This window comes from Oncorhynchus tshawytscha, linkage group LG27, assembly GCF_018296145.1.
Source record: "Oncorhynchus tshawytscha isolate Ot180627B linkage group LG27, Otsh_v2.0, whole genome shotgun sequence".
Taxonomy (NCBI): Eukaryota; Metazoa; Chordata; class Actinopteri; order Salmoniformes; family Salmonidae; genus Oncorhynchus; species Oncorhynchus tshawytscha.
In genome coordinates, this window is record NC_056455.1 from 3,054,675 (window position 1) to 3,076,190 (window position 21,516).

Below are 21,516 nucleotides of genomic sequence, written 5' to 3' on the forward strand. Positions count from 1 at the left end.
GGTCTGTCAAAACAGTTCATCAATCAAATTGGAACATTAACTGCAAAACAAAGTGAGCCAGACTAGAAAGGGAAGAATGAGAGGGGAAAAAGAGGAAGAGGCCCCGGCCTCTGCACAGCAGCATCTTCTATGCTGGTTCTGACAGGAAAACTGATTAGAAGAACCGAGATGTAATGAAACACGAGAAGAGCGTGTTGTTGACTCACCTGGGTATCCATCACATTGCTGTAGCTTCAGGAGAGGCCTGGGAAGCCTGGGTTCTGTCTCTTGTCCAGGGGCTCTGAGTGGGACATATACTGGGGTAATGCTGGCTGAGTCTAGATTTGGTACACAGATTGACTGCTTCCTGTTAGACTTAGCTGAGACACAAATCACAAAGTCACGATTATGTGCAGTTAAACGGTATATAGACTGTTGTGGTGTCATAGAGGTTTGGGCCAGTAACGGAAAGGTTGCTGGTTTGAATACCTGAGACGACAAGGTAAACATTTTTTTTTACAAATCTGCCACAGTGCCCTTGAGCAAGGCACTTAACCCTAATTGCTCCAGGCGCGCTGTACAATGGTGACTCTACTCCCTGTGGGTGTGTCTCAGGGGAAGTTGGGATATGCCAAAAATACTAAATACATTTCCATTACACACTTTTGTGTATCAAGACAAATATAAGCACCTTCCCAAATTATTATTATTATTATAATATGAATAATAAGTACTTACTGTTACAGCCCATTAGGATGAATTAAATGATAATGTAGCTATTGTGACCAACCAGAGTTTTGAAACCCAGTTCTCCTCCATATGACAGTATTAGGTGCATTTCTTCATGTCTTTAAATCATACATTTTTAGTGCTGTCATAGCAATTGAGTATGGGGAAGAGGTTACTGCTGTCCTGCATTTGAACTCACTTGGCTTCTACTCACCTGGGGCTCTGACATCTGAGGCCGTAGGTCACCAGCAGTCACAAAGTTTGGCCGAAAGGGGGACCGGCTCCTTGACCTGGCAGACCCTGGTGTCTGGCTATTCCATGGGCTTCCATTGTCCCTATAATTCTATCAAATGCAATGCAAAAATCTTTAACACGGTCAAAGAAGGATTTGAAAAATTGGCCATTTTCCTTCTGGCATCATCCTTACCGTTGATGCGTTTTCCTCTTGGCTGTCTGAATCCACCTGTAAGGATGGGAGGTCATAGGACGACCCGATGGCCGTGGACGACTTCACCAAGAATGACTTCCTGGGGGGTATAGGAGGCTAGGGGCAGAATGATGGGAAACCACTACATCAAATCGCTGCAAACTCTCGCTTGTCTTTTTACATTGCAAATCTCCAGTGAGAGCTTTGTTTTGAAATGTTGCACTTCCCCTCTGATATCAAGTCTACTGTGTGAGGAAGATCCAAGACTCAGAAATACAAGATACATCTAACTATGAGTGATGACAAATACGTTTAGCCATAATGTGGGTTAAGGCTTTAGTTTCACACTGAAAGTGGGCACTGTTTTAATGATAACACAACAACCAACCAATGAAAAGGATATCCAACCATTTTCACAACATTCCCTTTTGGAAATGGTAGGGCGATATAAACTACCGTTCAAAAGTTTGGGGTCACTTAGAAATGTCCTTGTTTTTGATTTTTTTTTTTTTTTTTGCCCATTAAAATAACATCACATTGATCAGAAATACAGTGTAGACATGGTTAATGTTGTAAATTAAATGATTTTCATTTCTACATTTTATCTGTGATCCAAAATCAAATCAAATTGAATATTTTATATGTTACAAGCTAAGACAATATTTGATTTCATGATATTACTTTGTCTTTACACATCTATTCACTACTGGCCACATCCCTTCAAGTACTGAGCAAATGTCAAAATTGATGAAATTCACTGAATTTGCATTGTGAATGTCGCTTTAATGGATACTAGATATGACCTATTGTGATCCATACACATGTGACATGCAAAGTTCAAGTGTTATACTAAGTAATTAATGTTGAGCCCAGTCTGTCACTCACATATACAGTTGAAGGTGTGGTCTGAATATTCCCTTTTGATTGCATAAATGTTCCCATTTGTTCACTCTGCTATAAAATAAAAATGTTTTTCAGAATTACTGCAATATGTTAAATATTTAAGAGGCAAAGGCCTGAGGCTACAGCCTACTAACAAATGACCAGCCAGGCCACCACAAACATCTGCAGTACACTCCTCTCCCCACCCCCAGTTACTTACACACATACAATTCAAGGAAGATCAGTTTGTCTCTGTGAATGGTTTGTCCTCTGACAAATCAACTGTAAGTTTCGGTGTTCCTCAAGGTTCCGTTTTAGGACCACTATTGTTTTCACTATATATTTTACCTCTTGGGGATGTCAATCGAAAACATAATGTTAACTTTCACTGCTATGCAGATGGCACACAGCTGTACATTTCAATGAAACATGGTGAAGCCCCAAAATTGCCCTCGCTAGAAGCCTGTGTTTCAGACATAAGGAAGTGGATGGCTTTCTACTTTTAAACTCGGACAAAACAGAGATGCTTGTTCTAGGTCCCAAGAAACAAAGATATCTTCTGTTGAATCTGACAATTACTCTTAATGGTTGTACAGTCGTCTCAAGTAAAACTGTGAAGGACCTCGGCGTTACTCTGGACCCTGATCTCTCTTTGGACGAACATATCAAGACTGTTTCAAGGACAGCTTTTTTCCATCTACGTAACATTGCAAAAATCAGAAACTTTCTGTCCAAAAATGATGCAGAAAAATGTATACATGCTTTTGTTACTTCTAGGTTAGACTACTGCAATGCTCTACTTTCCGGCTACCCGGAGAAAGCACTAAATAAACTTCAGTTAGTGCTAAATACGGCTGCTAGAATCCTGACTAGAACCAAAACATTTGATCATATTACTCCAGTGCTAGCCTCCCTACACTGACTTCCTGTCAAGGCAAGGGCTGATTTCAAGGTTTTACTGCTAACCTACAAAGCATTACATGGGTTTGCTCCTACCTATCTCTCTGATTTGGTCCTGCCGTACATACCTACATGTACGCTACGGTTACAAGACGCAGGCCTCCTAATTGTCCCTAGAATTTCTAAGCAAACAGCTTGAGGCAGGGCTTTCTCCAATAGAGCTCCATTTTTATGGAATGGTCTGCCTACCCATGTGAGGGACACAAACTCGGTCTCAACCTTTAAGTCTTTACTGAAGACTCATCTCTTCAGTGGGTCATATGATTGAGTGTAGTCTGGCCCAGGAGTGTGAAGGTGAACGGAAAGGCTCTGGAGCAACGAACCGCCCTTGCTGTCTCTGCCTGGCCAGTTCCCCTCTTTCCACTGGGATTCTCTGCCTCTAACCCTATTACAGGGGCTGAGTCACTGGCTTACTGGTGCTCTTTCATGCCGTCCCTAGGAGGGGTGCGTCACTTGAGTGGGTTCAGTCACAGATGTGATCTTCCTGTCTGGGTTGGCGCCCCCCCCCCTTGGGTTGTGCCGTGGCGGAGATCTTTGTGGGCTATACTCGGCCTCGTCTCAGGATGGTAAGTTGGTGGTTGAAGATATCCCTCTAGTGGTGTGGGGTTATATCCTTCCTGTTTGGCCCTGTCCGGGGATATCATCGGATGGGGCCACAGTGTCTCCTGACCTCTCCTGTCTCAGCCTCCAGTATTTATTCTGCAGTAGTTTATGTGTCAGGGGGCTAGGGTCAGTTTGTTATATCTGGAGTACTTCTCCTGTCTTATCCGGTGTCCTGTGTGAAGTTAAGCATGCTCTCTCTAATTCTCTCTTTCTTTCTCTCTCTCAGAGGACCTGAGCCCTAGGACCATGCCTCAGGACTACCTGGCATGATGACTCCTTGCTGTCCCCAGTCCACCTGGCCGTGCTGCTGCTCCAGTTTCAACTGTTCTGCTTGCGGCTATGGAATCCTTACATGTTCACCGGACGTGCTACCTGTCCCAGACCTATTATTTGACCATGCTGGTCATTTATGAACATTTGAACATCTTGGCCATGTTCTGTTATAATCTCCACCCGGCAAAGCCAGAGGAGGACTGGCCACCCCTCATAGCCTGGTTCCTCTCTAGGCTTTGGCCTTTCTAGGGAGTTTTTCTTAGCCAACGTGCTTCAACACCTGCATTGCTTGCTGTTTGGGGTTTTAGGCTGGGTTTCTGTACAGCACTTTGAGATATCAGCTGATGTACGAACGGCTATATAAATAAATTGGATTTGATTTTGATTTGAAGACCTAAGTCTATTCACAGTGTCTCAGGGTAGCATTGCTGATCTAGGATCACCGATCAGGTCCCTCCATGTACTGCCTGATTGGATATTGTTGTGTTGAATGTGTAAAATATATATGCAAAGGGACAGTTAGGTAACCATTTACAGTATCTGCAGTGCATTATTAGTCTACTCAGTAAGTAAGCACCAGCCAGACAGAAGATCTAGATAAATTAGCTACAGAATGTAATGTCGAAATTTCAGCTTTCTGCAGCAGGTACCTCTGGCCGGGCAGCTTAATCATGTAGCAAGTTGAGGGACTAACTTAATTCCACTAGCTAGCTACTAATAGCTAGCATGAGGGACTAATTTACTTCCACTAGCTAGCATGACTAGCTAGCCAACCTGCTAGACAGTCAGTTAACCAGCTTGCTAGCTAGTCAGCAGTAACATTTGCCGGCTAACGCTAGCCAGCCATTTGGCACCAGCCAACTTTTTTCAGTTGTTGTTGAGTTTCTTCTATTGGCATGCCAACTTCATGATAAGTTAAGCATCTTAGCTAACATTACTATTTTTATCTACCTGGCTGTCACACAACTTTCTCAGTGCTAATGACACTGCAGCTCAACCCAGACTGTAAACATACACCATCCATGAATATTATTAGGGGTGTGTATTTCCAGGTATGAACAAAACGAAACACATTTGATAAATGTTGTTTTTATTTGTTTTCTGTTAGTCTATTCCCAATTTGGACACCATAAACGAGATAACGAGTTGACACCTGGTTTTCGTTTTGGTTTTCAACTAAAAAAATTCTAAAACTATTAGTTTCCTCTTTTTGGCCTTGCCGTGATAAAAGGAATTATCCAAAAGCACACGGACCAAGTCTCCTGATCATTCCCATGTTTGGTTAATGATATTTGTCCCTCATGAGTCACTGTAGAAGTGGAAGCCTTTTTCACTTCCTCAAAATCACCCGAATTGATACAAACTCAAGAAATCTGTAATTAATTTAGACATTTTTGCAGAGAATGTTTTAGTTGTGTAATTTTACATCTATCTAAGGTGTTTTGTGCAGTATTTCTTGTGTAGTCTTTTGTAAACAAAGTCGGAGCTGCTGGGCAGGTCTGTCTCACTGTCGATGTTATTTACAGATGCAGATGCAATGATCTGTAAGCTGCTCTGATAGCTGATGCTTAAAGATAGTGAGGTAGATATGAGTCTCCAGCTTCAGTGATTTTTGAAATTTGTTCCAGTCATTGGCAGCAGAGAACTGGAAGGAAAGGCAGACAAGTGAGGAATTGGCTTTGGGGGTGACCAGTGAAATATACCTGCTGGAGCGCGTGCTACGGGTGGGTGCTGCTATGGTGACCAGTGAGCTGAGATAAGGTGGGGCTTTACCTAGCAAGTACTTACAGATGACCTGGAGCCAGTGGGTTTGGCGACGAATATGAAGCGAGGGCCAGCCAACGAGAGCATACAGGTCACAGTGGTCGCAGTTGTGGGTAGTATATGGGGCTTTGGTGACGCATCCAATTTGTTGACTAGAGTGTTGGAGGCTATTTTGTCAAGGACAGGTAGGATAGTCCGTTTTACGAGGGTATGTTTGGCAGCATGAGTGAAGGATGCTTTGTTGTGAAAAGGAAGCCAATTCTAGATTTAATTTTGGATTGGAGATGCTTAATATGAGTCTGGAAGGAGAGTTTACAGTCTAGCCAGACACCTAGGTATTTGTAGTTGTCCACATATTCTAAGTCAGAACCGTCCAGAGTAGTGATGCTAGGCGGGCGGGCAGTTGCTGGCAGCGATCGGTTGAAGAGCATGCATTTAGTTTTACTTGCATTTAAGAGCAGTTGGAGGCCACTGAAGGAGAGTTGTATGGTATACATACACTGTATGGCACAGTGTCCAAAGAAGGGCCAGAAGTATACAAAATAATTTTGTCTGCGTAGAGGTGGATCAGAGAATCACTAGCCGCAAGAGCAACATCATTGATGTATACAGAGAAAAGAGTCGACCCAGGAATTGAACCCTGTGGCACCCCCATAGAGACTGCCAGAGGTCCGGACAACAGCCCCTCCAATTTGACACTCTGAACTCTATCTGAGAAGTAGTTGGTGAACCAGGCGAGGCAGTCATTTGAGAAACCAAGGCTGTTGAGTCTGCCGATAAGTTCCTAATTTCCCTGAAAAGTTGCATATCGCGGGGGCTATTCGATGCTAATGCAGTACGTCACAGGATGTTTTTGTGCTGGTCAAAGGCAGTCAGGTCTGGGGTGAACCAAGGGCTATATCTGTTCTTAGTTCTACATTTTTTGAACGGGGCATGCTTATTTAAGATGGTGAGGAAAGCACTTTTAAAGAATAACCAGACATCCTCTACTGACGGAATGAGGTCAATGTCTTTCCAGGATACCCAGCCCAGGTCGGTTAGAAAGCCCTAATCGCTGAAGAGTTTTAGGGAGCGTTTGACTGTGATGAGGGGTGGTCGTTTGACCGCGGACCCATTATGGACGCAGGCAATGAGGCATTGATCGCTGAGATCCTGGTTGAAGACAGCAGAGGTGTATTTAGAGGACAGGTTGGTCAGGATGATATCTGAGGGTGCCGAGTTTACGGATTTGGGGTTGTACCTGGTAGGTTCCATGATAATTTGCGTGAGATTAAGGGCATCTAGTTTAGAATGTAGGACGGCCGGAGTGTTAACCATATCCCAGTTTAGGTCACCTAACAGTACAAACTCTGAAGATAAATGGGGGGCAATTCATTCACATATGGTGTCCAGGGTACAGCTGGGGGGGTCTGTAACAAGCGGCAACAGTGAGAGACTTATTTCTGGAAAGGTGAATTTTTAAAAGTAGAAGCTCGAACTGTTTGGGCACAGAGCTGGATAGCATGACAGAACTCTGCAGTAGATTGCAACTTTGGCAGTTCTGACTTGGGGGAAAATGTATACACATACATAGAGGCATTTTTCAGCTATGATTTTACCACTCAGAATCCAGAATGGATATGACAATGTGGTCAGCACAGGATGTAATACACCCTTACAACAATCTACTTTTTGATCTTCTTGACTTCTTATCTAGTAAACTGCTACTATGTGTCAAGAAAAGAGCCACAATTAGGGTTTAGTGTACTCCAGTAAAAAAACTATTGCCATGTGTCCCCCCCGTTCATAGGGCCATGAAAGACTCGTCACTGGTAGAATTGAGTTGGCACTTTATTGGCCCAAACACCCACAGACCCACAAGGTTGAGGTTACTCATGGTCAGTAATGTCTTTTTTTTTTTTTTTTTGTATTGATGCATTGTGTCTTCAAACTGTCCAAGAATAGGATCCAAAGTGCTAGGAAATATTTGTTCCCATAAATACAAAGGAGGATGTCTCTCCTCATACCTCTGGCACTTTAGTCAGACTGCTAGACTGTGCACTGGGGAAGCAATATAGAAATGTCTTGATCCCTTAAATGATTTTACTATTAAATGACCCATATCACAACCCTCATACCTCTTCACAAAAATGTACCTAAATCAATTTTGGAAAAAGGATTTTACCCACAAAAGACATAGGAATTTATTTTTCCAGTTAGAAATAGTAGGCCATGCATCAAATAACTATTTTCATCAGAAAAACGAACACCCAAATGCACTATTGCATTTTGTAAGTTGTCTGCAGGTGGCTTGTTGTGAATGCACTCAAATATCAAGTCCTTATCAGGTTATGTAAACTGCGTTCTAATTCTCAACGTAGAAGGATTTGTCTTAATGTACAGTGTATGAAAGTGACGCTATGAAAATGATTCTTTCACCTCATCAAGCTCACTCTGACTGACAAATCACTGCCTATTACTGTGATTAAAAAGAGCATGTGAAACATTGTTTTCATGAAAGCATCTCTGCTTCGAACACCTCTCCTGTCCTTGATCCATACCACATACAGCCACTTTCAGATCTTTTCAGTGTCCATGTGAAAGATAGTTATTGCGAGGATGGAACATTTGTTAACTTCAAAAACATTTTTTTTAACACCCTTGTGAAATGAAGGCATAATGAAAGTATAGTCAGTCGACATTCTGAACCTTGGTTGAGGTTGGTAGGTCACATGACCAAGGAGCTATTGAAATTTTAAATTTAGACAAATTCATGTAAGATCTTGTGAGATGAAAATTGACAAACTAAAGGGTGTGCAATATAGAAGGGTAGTCAGTGAACATTCTGAACCTTGTTTGAGTCCAGTTGGTCAAATAACCAATGAGCTATTGAAATTCAAAAATGTAAATAAATAATTTAAAATAGTGCGAGATGTAAATTGACGAAAAATAAATGTGTGCAATGTGTATCTATGCCATCGGGTTAGCTAGAACCAGTTTTGAACGTTTTAGGAGAAATGGTTAAATAGCTATTGAAATGTGATTTTTCACTATGTTGACGGTCCCTAACTGCTGTTGGTGGACGTAAGGAAGACTACAGACATATATCCGTGGAATATCCAACCTGAAACTGTCTTTACCTTGGTCCAGGTTGCAGTTGTAAATGAGAACTGATTCTCAACTGGCCTACCTGGTTAAATAAAGGTGAAATAAATCAAATAAAAACCTGCAGCCGAGCAACTCATCCACGACTTTATTTCATCCAGTCTGGACTATTGTAATGCCCTTTTGGTTGGCACATCTGCCAAGTGCCTGAACTGGCTACAATATGTCCAAAACTTGCTCCACGTGTCCTCACCCACAGCTCCACCACAAGCACATAATTACAGTGCTGCTCAATCTCCACTGGCTCCCCATATGCTCACGCATGGACTACAAAATCCTGGTTCACACCTACCAAGCTATCCACAACTCTGAACCCAAGTACCTGTCTGACCTCAATCTGCCATCCTGCCCCAGACGCACCCTTCGCTACACCAGGTTCGTCTCCCTGCAGCAGACTAAAAACTATGGGTGATGGTTTTCAGTTGCGCTGCTCCACGGCTGTGGCACGCACTTACAGACACTATTAGAGCTGAAGAATCTCTGTCCTCCTTTAAGGCACAGCTCAAGACCTTGCTTTTCAGAAAAGCTTTCAAGGGACGTACCCGTTGTGACAAACGGATGTTCGAAACTCCGTTTTAGACGAGACTGACTTTATGACCAAAATTATTATATTTACACTTTGTAGTAAATTTTGACACTAATAACTTTTTTACAACTCATATCGATGCCTGATAGGCTGTTTTAAAAGTGATGCGTTGCTTTTTAAAGGCAGTCGGTCTTTAAGAGGGGTTCTTGCAGATGCATCAACGCCCCAAATTGCGGGCCGCAATCAGACCCTTCTCAGTGTATCTTGTGATCCTGAGACAAGGACTTGTCAAGTGCGCAGTATGGTGGCTGATTTAAAATGGTCGGTGCTATCCAGAATCCCCCCCAAGCTTTTATAATTTGAATCAACTGTGCAGTATAAAAACAAAACGTCCACTCCGGACGTCCAAAGGATCCCCGATTGCACAGACCAATTTAAAAGGGTGGACACTTTACTAGCCAATAAGACCGTCTAATGTATGTGCTCTCTCCAATCAGGGTTCGGCCGAGTGAAGAAAACCGAGTGTGTACGGAAATCACCGAAAGACATACGGATATAACTGGGTTTAGTGCGTAGATTTGATAGTGCTCGGTCTTCTGTGGACAGACGGGTTGGACGTCCAAAATTCGTGCTTAAAGTGAAAGAACTTACCATCCAGTTGGTCTATCAAAGACAGAATATGAAGTGTCTTAAAATATTGTATATAACCATCGCGCTGTTGATAGCGCACAGCTCTGCTATTATAAGGTAAAATATTTGTCTACTGTTTGGGAAACTTTTGAATAACTAAATAATAATTACTCTTACGCCATCCTGTGAGAATAGGCTATCTCTGGGGTAGTTTAATTTCCTGACATTATGCAATTGTTATTACATGCATGTTTGTTTAGGCACATGTAAGTTCAGATTTTGGTACACACGTAGAACGTTTCCATAACGCTGGCATGTCCATGACATCTAGTTTGCGTTGAGGTTAACATAGATTGTACATTAAAAAAGAACCAAGCTGCTCGTAAATGAATGGGGCCATCAGTAGAACACTTGTATAAAACAGGAAGTAGAGCGCACGAGTTCTGCATGATTCGTTAAACAAATTACGACGAAAACGGTCTCTATTTTCTTTATCATACATATTTGCCCTTAGAATTCCCCTCCACAAGACGCGCAGTATGCGCCGCCTGATGAATGACAATGGGAGGAGTTTTGAACAACTCCAGGACATGGCCAAGAACGTTGGTGGTGCAGGAGCTAACATGCCAATAAACACTCAGAGCCCGAAAGTGCCAGTTGAGAGACTCACCAACTTCATGGATGTAAGTGGATATTGTCACTAGGTCTGGGTTAACACTAGCTTGTTCTAGGCTGACTAAAGCAATTATAAGTAAAGCCAGGGTTCTCCAGGAGTTGGGTGTGCAGGCTTTTGTTCCAACCCTTCATAACATGGCCAATCTTCTAATTATGGCCCAGATTGAAGATCATGTAATATATGGTTGAATAAAGGCTTGCACATTCAGAATCTCTCCCTAGGAGCGAGGAGAAGAGAACTGTAGTATAGACTTAGGCATATGTATTTATCATATGAATGTTGTTTGTATCAAATCTCTCTACAGGCTCAGTACTATGGGGTGATCAGCATAGGCACACCACCCCAGGATTTTACTGTGCTGTTTGACACTGGCTCCTCCAACCTGTGGGTGCCCTCCATTCACTGCTCCTTCCTGGATGTCGCATGCTGTGAGTCAGTCTATTATTGCATTCACTGCACTTCGCCATAGCCGCAGGAAGTAGGGGTGCTGGGGGGAAAAATTAACAATGTTACTGAGTTACAGTTCATATAAGGAAATCAGTCCATTTAAATGAACGAATTGGTCCCTAATCTATGGATTTCCCATCACTGGGAATACAGATATGCGTCTGTTGGTCACAGATGCCTTAAAGGTAGGGGTGTGGATCAGAAAACGAGTCAGTATTTGGTGCTACCACAATTTGCCTCGTGCAGCATCTCCTTCAAAACGAGTTGACCAGGCTGTTGATTGTGGCATGTTGTCCCACTCCTCTTCAATGGCTGTGTGAAGATGTTGGCGGGAATTGGAACACACTTTTATACACGTCGATCCAGAGCATCCCAAACATGCTCAATGTACTATGCAGGCCATGGAAGAACTGGGAAATGTTCAGCTTCCAGGACTTGTGTACAGATCCTTTCGACATGGGGCCATGCATTATGCTGAAACATGGTGGCGGATGAATGGCACGACAATGGGCCTCAGGATCTCGTCACGCTATCGCTGTGTATTCAAACTGCCATCGATAAAATGCAATTGTGTTCATTGTCCGTAGCTTATGCCTGCCCAGACCATAACCTCACCGCCACCATGGGGCACTCTGTTCACAATGTTGACATCAGCAAACCGCTCACCCACACAATGCCATACACTCTATCTGCCATCTGCCCGCTACAGTTGGAACTGGGATTCATCTGTGAAGAGCACACTTCTCCAGCATGCCAATGAACATTTGACCACTGAAGTCGGTGACGATGCCGAACTGCAGTCAGGTCAAGGCCCTGGTGGTTACGGCGAGCATTCAATTTGCAGGAATTCTTTGTGCAAACCCATAGTTTCATCAGAAAATCCTGGTGGCTGTTCTCAGATGGTGGTTGGTCTCTGACGGTCCAGCAGGTGAAGAAGCTGGATGTGGAGGTCCTGGGCTGGTGTGGTTACACGGGGTATGCGGTTGTGAAGCTGGTTGGACGGTCTGTCAAATTCTCTAAAAGGATGTTAAAGGTGGTTTATGGTAGAGAAAATTAACATTCATTCCTGCAGCCAGCATGCCAATTGTACGCTCCCTCAACTTGACATAACTGCACATTTGAGTCACATTTTGTCCCCAGCACAAGGTGCACATATGTAATGATCATGCTGTTTAATCAGCTTTATATGCCACACCTGTCAGGTGGATGGATTATCTTGGCAATGGGAGAAATACTCACGAACAGGGATGTAAACATATTGGTGCCCAAAATCTGAGTTAAATTAGTTTGAGAGTATGGGATATTTTTATTTCACCTCATGACACATGGGACCAATACTACATGTTGCGTTTATATTTTTGTTCATTATGTATGCATGTATGTGCACTCGAACCACCGCATTTAACCATGGCAAGGTGACTGGGAATATGGCAGAATATAAACAGTGTAGTTATTCACTCCGCAAAGCAATCAAACAAGCTAAACGTCAGTATAGAGAAAGTGGAGTTGCAATTCAACGGCTCAAACACGAGACGTATGTGGCAAGGACTACAAAAGGAAAACCAGCCACATCGCGAGAAACCGACGTCTTGCTTCCGGACAGGCTAAACACATTCTTCGCACGCTTTGAGGATAACACAGTGCCACCGACGCGGCTCGCTACCGAGGACTTAGGGCTCTCCTTATCCGTGGCCGACATGAGTAAAACACGTCGGCCAAAACAATCCTGAAGTTTGGATTCCGATTAGTCAGACCAGCATTGAATAGTTTGAAGCACGAATACTTTCTGTTTGAGTTTCTGCCTATAGGACGGGAGGAGCAAGATGGAGTCGTGGTCAGATTTGCATAAAAGAGGGCGGGGGAGGACCTTGTAAGAATTCCGGAAGTTTGAATAGCAATGGTCGAGAGTCTTAGCAGCGCGAGTAGTACAGTCGATATGTTGATAGAACTTCGGCAGCCTAGTCCTCAGATTTACTTGGTTAAAATCCCCAGCTACAATAAATGCAGTTTCAGGATATGTGGTTTGCATAAAGTCCAGAGAAGTTATTTGATGACTGAGGTAATGGCTTGGGATGGGATGTAAACAGCTGTGGCAATGACGGAGGATAATTCTCTTAGGAGATATTATGGTCAGCATTTAATTGAGGTACTCTAGATCAGGTGAACAAAAGGACTTGAGTTCCTGTATGTTCCTAGAATTACACCATGAGTCGTTAATCATGAAACACCCCTCCGCCCTTCTGCTTCCCGGAGAGATATTTATTCCTGTATGCGTGATGTAGTAAGAATCCTGCTGGCTTTACAGACTCTGACGGAGTATCCCGAGAGAGACATGTTTCAGTGAAACAAAGTATGATACAGGCCCCGACGTCTCTGGGAAAAAATCCTTGTTCTCAACTTTGTTATCCAAAGACTGAATATTAGGGAGTAATATACTTGGAAGCAGCGGGTGGTGTGCGCACCTCCTAAGTTGAACCAGCAGGCCGCCTCGAGTGCCTCTCCTCCGCCAGCGACGTTTTGGGTCAGCCTGTGGCATGAGTTAAATTTCTCTGGGGAGAGTGAACAAAGGATCAAATCCAGGGAAGTCATATTCCTGGTCGTAATGCAGGTAGTTCTGGTGAGTTACCGCCGCTCTAATATCCAATAGCTGTATGCATTTCCTGAGCTAATAATGTATTTTTTTTTTTTTTACATAAATAAAAAATACTTAAAAGTTTCCTAAGAGCTAGCCGCTATGCTGCCGTCTCCGTCAGCGCCATTTGATCAGATTAACTGTTTTGTACAGATAATTATTGGACTCGTTACAAATGCTTGTGAACACTGAAATAGAAATACATTTAGCTGAAAAAATGTTCACACTAGTGCACTGGGCATTCACTAGTCTTGTATTAGCGGACAATATAGATGTCTACAGTGCAGATTTTTTTTTCTTTTTTGCATCCTGTCGCTGCACCACCCCCAAACTACTTCCCGTGGCTATGCACTTCACTCATAACATTATGGTTTTACTACCTGCCGAGTCTCCTATCATATAGTCATGAGATGGGTGCAAAAGCTAAAGTTGCAAATACCTTGTTTGCTCAGCCATGTTTTGGCATTGGACATCATATTCATATGTTTAAGGCATCATGAAGGATGTGTTTGTTTTGTATGAAAATGAATTACATTTAGCCAGCCTGAGAAAGGTGTGAACTTCATATTGCACCTCTGCTTAGGGCTCCACCATCGTTATAACTCCAAGAAGTCGAGCACCTATGTTCAGAATGGCACCAAGTTCTCCATCCAGTATGGCAGAGGCAGCTTGTCTGGGTTCATCAGTGGGGACACCGTCTCTGTAAGTGGACTGTTCTGTGTTGTCCATTGTTCCTTTGCATTCCTCTCATTTAAGTGGGCAAATCCACAGCATTTTTGTGTAATTTTACCACTGTCCATTTTAAATGATTGAATGTGGAGCATAGTCTGCATACCATTCCTTACTGTGTATTGTTAGTAAACCTCACTGTTTTAGTATTCAATAATAGTCTGCTTTGTACATCACACTTCCTGTTCTTCATTCCATCCCTTTCTCAGTTGGCCGGCATGCAGGTCACTGGTCAACAGTTTGGTGAGGCCGTAAAGCAACCTGGCATCACGTTTGCAGTGGCACGCTTTGACGGGGTGCTGGGCATGGGCTACCCTACCATATCTGTCAGAAATATAACCCCTGTGTTTGACACCGCCATGGCTGCCAAGCTGTTGCCTCAGAACATATTTTCCTTCTATATTAGCAGGTTGGTTGGTTTTAGGGGTTTTTCCTTTGAGTACATTCTTACTGAGGGCCGTAGGTCAATGTGTGGTTTGTTGACTGTGATTTGTTTTAACACTTTTGTCCTGTTCACTGTTGGTGGAGGTCAACTGAAAGGAGTTTCTTGTATTTGAACTGGGATATTTTGAGCCCTTGTTATCCTGAAATTCTTTAACTAAATTTGCTGTCATATTTCCTCAAACAAGGAAGTGAAATAGTTAACCTAATTTCAGTTTGTGACAACAAGCACGTTATAGTGTAGAGAATCATTGTACCATCTAAACTGCTGTTGAACTATATTTTCCATTTTACCAAAAATATTGTATTTTCAGCTGTTTGATGGTGTACAAAACTGAAAGTAAGATGCAACAACTTAATGGAAGCATAGAAATAGTGCACATAACATATCTACTGCTTAGACTTGCTTGCAATGAGAATGACATATCTATAACTCACATTTCTATGTGAATTTGGTTTGGTCACCCAAAAAGTTACATATTGCAGCTTTAAAATGGCTTCCTTTTTATGGGTAAAGTCTTTGAACATAAACCACAGGTTAATTCAATTCATTTTCATAACTTGTACAACTTTCTATTCTTGTCGCCACTAGCTTCAATGGGGTTGAGGCAATACATATTCTGATCTGATATTAGATTGACGATCAAGACCCTCTTCCAGTGCACTAGTAGATTTATCCAATGAACGAACAACTTGTAACCCCTTTGATATCCTGTTCCTTAGAGATCCATCAGCTGCTGTAGGAGGAGAGCTGATGCTGGGAGGCACGGACCCACTGTACTACACTGGAGACCTGCACTATGTCAACGTCACACGCAAGGCCTATTGGCAGATCGAGATGAACAAGTAAGCAACTTGGTTCTCATCTACACAGAGGCTCTATTATAATATCCATACAAGAGAACTGCCCCCTCGTCGAAGCAATGAAGTTCAAGGCTGATGGGGTACTGCATGCTGTTTCCAGAAAGCAGGGTCCCCATTTACAGTGAATGGAAAAATGGCAATCTTCATGTAAATATAGATAATCAAAGACAATCATGGTAACAATAATTGCTTCTATTACACCAGATGCATGTCCTTCAACCGATTTTATAAAATCGCACACAGAAGTTATGTCTTGAGTGATCACAGCTAATTGGTGCTCTGCAGTGTGGAAGTGGGCAACCAGCTGACGCTGTGCAAGGCCGGTTGCCAGGCGATTGTTGACACGGGAACATCCCTCATCACCGGGCCTGTAGAGGAGGTCAGGGCGCTGCACAAGGCCATCGGAGCCTTGCCTCTACTGATGGGAGAGGTAGGTTAAATGTCTACCTGTTGTTCTGTCAGTTCCAACCTCTGCTTTAGTTCTCCTGAATGGTCAACAAAAGATCTCAATCATGCTTGGTAAGGCTCTATTTTCTTGTAACCTCAGTTTATTTGTATTGTACTGACAGAAGTTAAGTTTTGATTTGTGAAGTACGTGCAATTATTTTGAACCTTCACTTCCTCTCAGTATTGGATTGACTGTAAGAAGGTTCCATCTCTTCCCATCATCGCATTCAACCTAGGAGGGAAGATGTTCAACTTGACTGGAGATGACTATATCCTGAAGGTAAATTACGCCTTCTGACCAGTGTTCACTGTGGCCTGCCTGCCTGCCAGTAGAAAATGGTCTGTGAAATTTGACATCAATCAGCATGAATTAAACGGTTAATAATCAAAGTTCGCATGCATAGAGATACATTTTCTAGACGTAATAAAACGCATCTATTTAATTCTGTGGATATACTTGTGGCGGTTGAAGTGTGACAAATCATTCAAAGCTTCTCCCCTATGTGCTGCAGGAGTCTCAGATGGGTCTAAAAATCTGTCTGTCAGGCTTCATGGCAATGGATATCCCTCCTCCGGCTGGACCACTGTGGATCCTGGGAGATGTGTTCATTGGACGCTACTACAGCGTGTTTGACAGGGACGCAGACCGCATGGGGTTCGCCCCTGCAAAGTAGAAGGGAGAAAAAACAGCCCCTAGCCAGTTGTGGAGATTTGAAAGGATTTGAGTATAAGAAATATGGTGGGCTTAGGAAACCAGGGTGTGCAAGGTGGAACTAGTACCTATTAAATCCCCACAGATCATGCTGAATTAGGAGGAAAAGCACACCACCAAAATGAACAAACTCCAAAGGGGTACCTTTGCTTCTTGTGGGCCCTTTTTTTAATGGGGGGTTAAAATGTTCTTTTAAGACCAATAAGTGTTCGTGAGTTCGGTGAATGATTAATAAATAGTTGCAGAACGAGACTGATATGAGCTGCTGTAGGCAGTTCAGCTTGGTATGAAGACAAAGTGACGCAACTAGGCAGAAAAGATACACTATCTCCACTCTGACAACGCAACCACTTTGTTTTTGGAAAGCAGATTACTGAATGCATGTTTTTACTCAAAATACATTTCCTTTGTAGATGAAGCAGAAGACAAAACTGATGTCCAGTGACTTTAACTATGTACCAGGGTCCAGTAGTACTATCAAGGGTTGTGAAACAATGTCGTCATGTGTACACGTACTCTCGTATGTCGACCCCAAGACCACAATGCTTCTGTTATAGCCTAAAAATGTATGCATTACAGCATCAAGTGATTCTAACCGATTGAAATAAGTGCATTTTATTAAATAAAAATCAAGCCTTTTCCAGAATGAACTGTATCTTCAATTTTCTTTAGCTAATGGTTGTATGCTTCGGCAGACATCCTTGGAGTTTAAGTGCACTTAAAGAAGCTGTACAGGGAAGGAAATTGACCCAACTGTCACAACCCTACCCTTTTTCCTATTACAGGTGTAGGGATTAAAATTAATAATTTTTAAGTACTGGTCAACTGAGTTAGTAGGCCTGATATTTAAAAAAAAAAGTTTAATTTTTTTATTTAAATTTTTATATTTTTTTTACTAGCCAGTTTCAAAATCTGCCATTTTGACTAGCCGAATAGTTGAACATTTACTACTAGCTTGGTCTGAAAAGTACTAGCCTTGTGGGCTAGCTTAATTTCCATCTTTGCCGGCAGCCAGCTACCCGTTGCTTCACCTGCTGTATCCCACCCAAAGATTATTTTCCCTACAAGCCTCATGATTTGAAATGATTCACTCATTTAATATTTCACAGAAAAACCAAACATCTGCTGCAACATTTAGAGTATACAAAGTGCTGTGTACCATTTCAGTTCCAGAGCTAAAGTTAAATAGAAAACCGTCATAAAAACATACATTGCATGGAAGCATATCGTCGCTAGGCTGAAATCCACAAGGTAGATGTAGTTGTCTACTTTAGGCTTCATAAGATGTAACAAGCTTGCATGGCAAAATGACCCCAACAGCACAGTTATAACAGCACAGATATATATATATAGATAGATAGATAGTTGAAGTCAGGTCTGCAAACAAAGACAAATGTGCACACACACATCCTCTATTTATAGAAAGGCCTCATGAATTCAGTACATCTGAAGTGAAGCACTTCTTCAGAACACTACTGTGGTTGTGGTGGTAGCATTGCCAAACGCTTTCTGGTTACAAATGTACAATAAATAGTCAACTCTACACAAAGATTTAGTTGTATATTGCACTACTATACCAAAGCACACCCTCCACTCCTAGTAGAAGACTACCACAATATTGTCTCACACAGGTAATTGGGAAGATATAATGATGCATATTTGCATAACAATCTTGAAGGCTTGTGATTGAACGCTGGACATCTTGGCATGGGATGGTTATAGCTGCCAACTGACCTGGTTTAAATCCCGGTCTGCTGGACATCAACTCGGTCAACACCAGATTAACCCTTGCTGTCTTTCAATGTGGGTTTACCAGAGCCCTTAAATGCACACAGTGTAAAGTTAATGGAACTATCATAAATAAGGGAAATGTCTCAACTGAACACTCATTTGTTCCAATATCCACAAACATACCACCAAGAATGAAGCAATGTATAGGGTTGGGCATGCATTCCAAATAGGTGGTATGATGAAATGGATATGGGAATATAACCCACGTGTCCTCGGCCAAAGTAGCTCTTTGAGAAATGAGCCACATGTCCAGTGCCTTCAGAAAGTATTCACAACCCTAGACTTGTTCCACAAATGAAAAGCTGAAATGTCTTGAGTCAATAAGTATTCAACTCCGTTATGGAAAGCCTAAATAAGTTCAAGAGTAAAATGTGCTTTAAGTCACATACGTTGCATGGACTCTATGCAGAATAGTGTTTAAGATGATTTTTGAACGACTACCTCATCTCTGTAACCCACACAATTATCTGCAAGGTCCCTCAGTCAAGACGTGAATTTCAAACAGATTCAACCCCAAAGACCAGGGAGGTTTTCCAATGCTGCACAAAGAAAGGCATCTATTGGCAGATGGGGGGAAAAAAAAGCAGACATTGAATATTCCTTTGAGCATGGTGAAGTTATTAATTACATTGTTTTAAATACACCATTGATAAACCAGAGTTTAAAGGCTGCGATAGAAAACTGAGGATGGATCAACAACATCGTAGTTACTCCATAATACTAACCTAAATGACAGAGTGAAAAGAGCCTGTACAGAATAAAATATTCCAGAACATGCATCCTGTTTGCAATGAGGCACTGAATAAAAACTGCAAGAACTTTGGCAAAGAAATCAACTATATGTCCTGAATACAAAGCATTATATTTGGGGCAAATCAAACAGCACATCACAGAGTACCACTCTTCATATATTCAAGCACGGCCGTGGCTGCATCATGTTATGGGTCTGCTTGTCATCGGCAAGGCCTAGGGAGTTTTTTTGGATAAAAAAAAACGAGCTAAGCTAAGGCGAAAACCTGGTTCAGTCTGCTTTCTAACAGACACTGGGAGACACATTCACCTTTCAGCAGAACAATAACCTAAAAAACAAGGCCAAAGACAACATTGAATATTCCTGAGTGGCCTAGTTACAGTTGACTTAAAATTGGCTTGAAGATCTATGGCAAGACTTGAAAATGGCTATCTAGCAACAACCAACTTGACAGAGCTTGAAGAATTAAAAACAAAAGTACAGATAAATGTTCAATCCTGGTGTGCAAAGCACTTAGACTTACCTAGAAAGACCGCTGTAATCGCTGCAAAGTGATGCTAACATGTATTGACTAAGGGGGTGTGAATACTTACGTAAATTATATATTTCTGTATTTCATTTTCAATACATTTGCAAAAACATTCTAAAACATGTTTTCACTTTGTCATTTATGAGGTATTGTCTGTAGATGGGTGAGAAATATATATTTAATTCATTTTGAATTGAGGCTGTAACACAACATGTGTAAGAAGTCAAGAGGTATGATTGCATTCTGAAGACACTATCATGACTGAGCAAGAGTTACCTTATACCAGTAGGGGCCACTGAAGCAAGATCAGACCCGAAAGGCAAACACTATGTGCAACTGGAAACAATTATTTTTTTTCACAGTGACCGACAAAGAGGTGCTCTGTTTTTGGTAATTTTGCTCTCAGCTTAACATCCCAACTAACACAAAGTTTAATTTGCAAATGCACACCAACCATTTTGTGTTATGAGTAGGAGAAAGTCATGGCAGATTTTTCATACAAGGTATGCAACAACCATGCTACCTAACAAAGATCTATGAATGAAAATATAGGTCAAGCATTTCATCTTAATGTCACAAGACATTTGACATCATAGACAGTACCAAGATGGTGTATAACAACTCAATGTATGATTAACTTTCTACATTGGTATTCTTACTCATGCAAACTGCAAACCTACCTAGCATTAAAGTATATATTCTTATTTCTCAACCTTCTTTCATTCAACAACTTTGTGGGAGGAGTACTAGGAAACACACAAATCATCCGCAACTTAAATCCCATGAAGATAGAAACCTCTATGTGATTTATACAATAGGCCTTATAGTGGGTGCTTCCACCAATGGAGGCTGCTGAGGGGAGGACGATAATGGTTAGAATGCAGTGAATGGAATCAAAACACATGAATGTGTTTGATAACATTCACTCCATTCCGGCCATTATTGAGCTGTCCTTCCCCTCAGCAGCCTCCACTGGTTTCTACCTTTGCAAAGTTTGCTTCAATTTCAGAAATAACTGCAAGTTGAGCTAAATTGAACCAAAATCAAAACACTCGCTTCAAGAACGAAAAAAAAAGTGGGGCAACATGTTCTTTTTTAACTCAAGAATGTCAAGATTTCAGTCGTACCACAAGCATTTATTTGCTTTAGGAGCGGCTCACATGGTCAATATTACATTCTATCCATTTACACAGTGGTAGAATAGGCTAAGTGTGACCTGGTCCCATACTGTATGGAGTGTAAGCAACTCTTCTAGCCATGCCAATGCCATACATGATGAGAAGAGTTGGCTACAGCACAAACTGTACGATACCATTCTACAGTACCAGAAGTGCTCTGCAGTAGAAGAACAACCCCTGCATGTCCCACTCACTGGTCTTGTTTCCTCGTGGACCACAACAGTGCTTAAGACAATTTACCTTGTTAGGGGTGGCAGTACTGACGGTGTCACCAAACTATCGGTCCATTTGAACTGGCATCATGTCAGAGTGCAATAAGCACCCTGCCTCCAAGTCTCAGCTAAATAGTAAGCTATATACACTAACGGTCAAAAGTCTTATAACGCCAACTCATTCGAAGGG

The 21,516-nt window shown here is 42.0% G+C and overlaps 1 protein-coding gene across 1 annotated transcript; it reads left to right on the forward strand.

Moving 5' to 3' along the window:
- The first annotated feature begins 9,797 nt into the window (after positions 1-9,797).
- On the forward strand, positions 9,798-17,511 carry LOC112225886 (cathepsin D). Its single transcript, XM_024389997.2, has 9 exons — positions 9,798-10,034; positions 10,432-10,600; positions 10,898-11,021; positions 14,256-14,374; positions 14,611-14,810; positions 15,566-15,688; positions 15,992-16,136; positions 16,335-16,433; positions 16,666-17,511. Exons 1-9 carry the CDS (start codon positions 9,967-9,969, stop codon positions 16,825-16,827), a joined length of 1,209 nt encoding a protein of 402 aa, XP_024245765.1. The 5' UTR covers positions 9,798-9,966; the 3' UTR covers positions 16,828-17,511.
- Positions 17,512-21,516: the final 4,005 nt, after the last annotated feature.